Source organism: Monodelphis domestica, chromosome 3 (assembly GCF_027887165.1).
Source record: "Monodelphis domestica isolate mMonDom1 chromosome 3, mMonDom1.pri, whole genome shotgun sequence".
Taxonomy (NCBI): Eukaryota; Metazoa; Chordata; class Mammalia; order Didelphimorphia; family Didelphidae; genus Monodelphis; species Monodelphis domestica.
The window spans coordinates 9,895,431-9,896,863 of record NC_077229.1 but is presented as its reverse complement, the minus strand read 5'-3'; the positions used below and the strand labels follow the sequence as shown (position 1 = coordinate 9,896,863).

The following is a 1,433-nucleotide window of genomic DNA, read 5'->3' as shown; positions in this document are numbered from 1 at the left end:
ATTTCCAAACATTATTCCCATTTCCTTCCTGAAATCGTCATTTCCCTTTTTGTTCCCCTGAAGGGTGTCTCTGGTCATGGACTCATGAGCACTGGCAGGGGTTCAAGGGATCCCCTCAAAGAAACAAGATTCTATTCCCTGAGAGCAAACTGGGGCACAGCCAGAGCACGGCAGGGAGCTTCCTCTCAGCTCCTCTCCACCAGCCAAATCCTCAGCCTTGAAGGCTCAACTGAATCACTCCTCTGGTGTCTTGGTCATCCCAAAGGAGGCTGGGGCATGGAGGGAAGTACTGGTGATGGGGTGAGAAGACCTAAGTTCCAGCTTTAGTCTGTGTGACCTTGGGCAAGTCACTACTGAACTGGGTAAAATAGAGACACACAGAGAGACAGAAGGAAAGAGCCAGAAAAAGAGACACAAAGAGGACAGAGACTGGCAGAGACAGAGGGAGAAAGAACAGCTCACATGGCCCTAGCAGCACCCTGGCCTTGCTCAGGAGCCTGGGGACAAGCGAGAAGCTGCTGCAGGCCTGACAAGGAGGTTTTTGTCCCACTTCCTCACTGAATGTATCACTGTGTATAACCAAAGCTACTACCACTGCCATAATACGACTGGCAGAAATAATCGGCCTCATCCTCAGGCTGGACGTTGCTGATGGACAGGAATCGGTTCGTCCCAGATCCGGAGCCAGAGAAGCGCTCAGGGATCCCGTCGGCCCTGCCTGTACTTCCATCACTGCGGACATACAGGAGGTACCGAGGGGGCTTTCCTGGGCTCTGCTGGTGCCAATAAACATAGTTACCACTGATCCCACTGCTCAGGGTGCAGGAGAGTCTGGCCGAGCTCCCCAGGGCTGCAGACACAGAGGGAGGCTGAGTCACCACCGCCTGGGAGAGGGAGCCTGCAAACAGAGAGACTCGTTAATGACCCTGAACAAGGAGGAAGCCAGAAGGTGCTTTGAGATCCTCCTGAGAGGCAAGAACAGGGAGGGAGGAGGAGGCCAAAGGGGAGGTCTGGGATGGTCCTGACCTGAGCAGAAGGTGAGCAGTGAGAGACAGACAAGAGGCCAGGCCATGGCGAGAGGACCCGAGAGCTCAGCTTCAAAGAGCTCCCAGCTGAGTCTGGCCTCTCTCAGCTCCCTCTTATTCTCTCCTGGTTACCCTGTGATGGTGGCTGATGGGCACACGGGGATTGATGCAAATCTGGGCCTGCTCCAGCCTCCTCTAGACCCCACCTGCATCCTCTCTTGGGGTCCCAGGGGGGCAGCCCTTCATGCAGGGGGGTTGTTGGAGTCACTGGGCCCAGCCCAGCTGAGATGTCACCCAGGAGTGATCACAGGGCTCAAAGTAGTCACAGGCACAGCCAGCTGGGCTCTTTCCCTCCCCAGGCCCTCACTGCTTGTCCAGAACAAGCCCCACAGCATCTCCTGCTGGCTA

General features: G+C 55.9%; 1 gene segment (V, D, J or C); it reads right to left on the bottom strand.

Annotated features, from left to right (window-relative positions):
* Window positions 1–463: 463 nt before the first annotated feature.
* LOC100617057 (immunoglobulin lambda variable 4-69-like) lies at window positions 464–1,163 on the bottom strand. The segment is given in 2 exon segments: window positions 464–898; window positions 1,027–1,163. Coding segments are annotated over 2 exon segments (378 nt in total).
* Between the last annotated feature and the right edge of the window lie 270 nt (window positions 1,164–1,433).